General features: G+C 34.1%; 1 protein-coding gene across 2 annotated transcripts in view; it reads left to right on the plus strand.

Moving 5' to 3' along the window:
• LOC108756582 (GTP cyclohydrolase 1) overlaps positions 1-1,799 on the plus strand; it is a 29,951-nt gene that overhangs the window by 24,407 nt on the left and 3,745 nt on the right. For both annotated transcript variants that reach the window (XM_018500496.1, XM_018500495.1), the window contains exon 4: positions 1,384-1,549. In XM_018500496.1, the coding sequence (XP_018355998.1) occupies positions 1,384-1,549 (166 nt within the window). The remainder of the gene's footprint in view (positions 1-1,383; positions 1,550-1,799) is intronic.

Here is a 1,799-nt window from a genome sequence, read left to right on the forward strand (position 1 = left end):
AAGTAATATAAAAAATGGATAGAAGAGATAAAGATTTAATTCGTATAAAATCTTTAATGAATGAAACGAGAAAATTTTCTTTTTTGTATCAATTTTTTCATTAAATTTATCGAGATTTATTTATCTCGCTGATCTAAGAGTTATTTCTCTTTCTTCTTTTCACTTTGAGTTTGCATAATGTTTTCCTGAATCTCGTGATAATTAAGTATTTAACAATCCTGCTTGAAACTGGGAGTACTTATAAGTGATGGATGGGAAATTTTAATTTACTTGGGTTTGAACAGTGAAAAGACCCTCAAGATAAGCTTTTACGGTTAACGACGATAGGGATGCAGCCCGGGGTCTGAAAAACGAGGTACTTTCGTATGAAAGCTCAACCACCCTTACTGATTTATTTCCTTGCGCGAACAATTTCCACTTGTGGCTTTTATCTCGCTCACTGCTTATTCGCTCAAATACTTTTAACAAGTCATTTATATTTATATATGTATACGTATATATGTTATATAAAAAGATAGATATATATTTTTTGGTCGATAAATATTCCATAAGGTTTCTAACGTAACAGAATTTTTTAAATGCCATACGCGTGGCAGTCCATAAAAGTTAATCGAATTGATCAAGTCGATCACGTTTAAGCTACCAGGTCATAAAATCGAGTTCTACAGTTGAAGAGCATCCCCTACGTGGAGATACAAGAAGAAAGGAAATGACTTCACTTTAACAAGAGTCGATCCCTTGACTGTATATTCGAGAAATAAATATTGTATGAGATTCATTTTCGTACACTTCGCTAGGAATATATAGTATGATAACGTATTTCTGTCACGTTTGTTGACAGCTATTTCATGATGACGTCGAATTCAACAAGTTAGAAATTTTGTCGTTTAGAGTCAGTCTTTTCTGTTGCCATGGAAATGAATTTGGAAAATTCAAGCACGATCAACCCGGGTAGGCGAATCCATTTCATTCATCATTGTCGGTTATCGCGAGGGTGTTTCTTGTTAAGGTTGCCGTGGAAACGGTCGGAGAGTACCAGTAGCACCACCATTATATAGCTACAGATATATACCGACCGTCCATGCGTATATATACACTACCACTAGGATCCTTGGTGCAGTAAGTAGGTCAATATCGAATAAATCACAGCCAGGATAATCCGCTCGCTAGAACGAGAGAACATCTTTCACGAAATAATGCTGTCAGCTGTTCTCATATGTCACTAAATTAAAAGGGATTGCACGTTACCAAAGATTTTGATATATTTGATCACATTATGAAACATAATTTCAATTAATTTATAAAATTTGTTGGAAATTCTGCATTTGTTGACGAATCGTAACGGCTAAGTTGGATAAAAAAATTTTGACATAATTGTTACAGATATAATTAACGACGCGATATTCGACGAGGATCACGATGAGATGGTAGTAGTAAAAGACATTGAGATGTTTTCCATGTGCGAACACCATTTGGTACCATTCTACGGCAAGGTGTCAATCGGTTACCTTCCTTGCAAGAAGGTATTAGGCCTCAGCAAACTTGCCAGGTAATTAAATGACATGTTAATTAAAGAGCTTGTCAAGTTTACCGAGTTTTTCGAATTGCAAGTGAATTAACTTGACATGTAAATTATTCACGATTTAAGATCGGTTAATCTCTTCCATTTGGACACACAACTTAATTGCGATTCTGTCACGTATCATATATACTGTTCCTTCATGCGTAAAAACTGTTATATTAATAATAATTTATTTAATTATATTAAAATGTATTATCCTTTACTTTCTATGTTTTAA

This window comes from Trachymyrmex septentrionalis, unplaced genomic scaffold, assembly GCF_001594115.1.
Source record: "Trachymyrmex septentrionalis isolate Tsep2-gDNA-1 unplaced genomic scaffold, Tsep1.0 scaffold128, whole genome shotgun sequence".
In the NCBI taxonomy this organism is placed as follows: Eukaryota; Metazoa; Arthropoda; class Insecta; order Hymenoptera; family Formicidae; genus Trachymyrmex; species Trachymyrmex septentrionalis.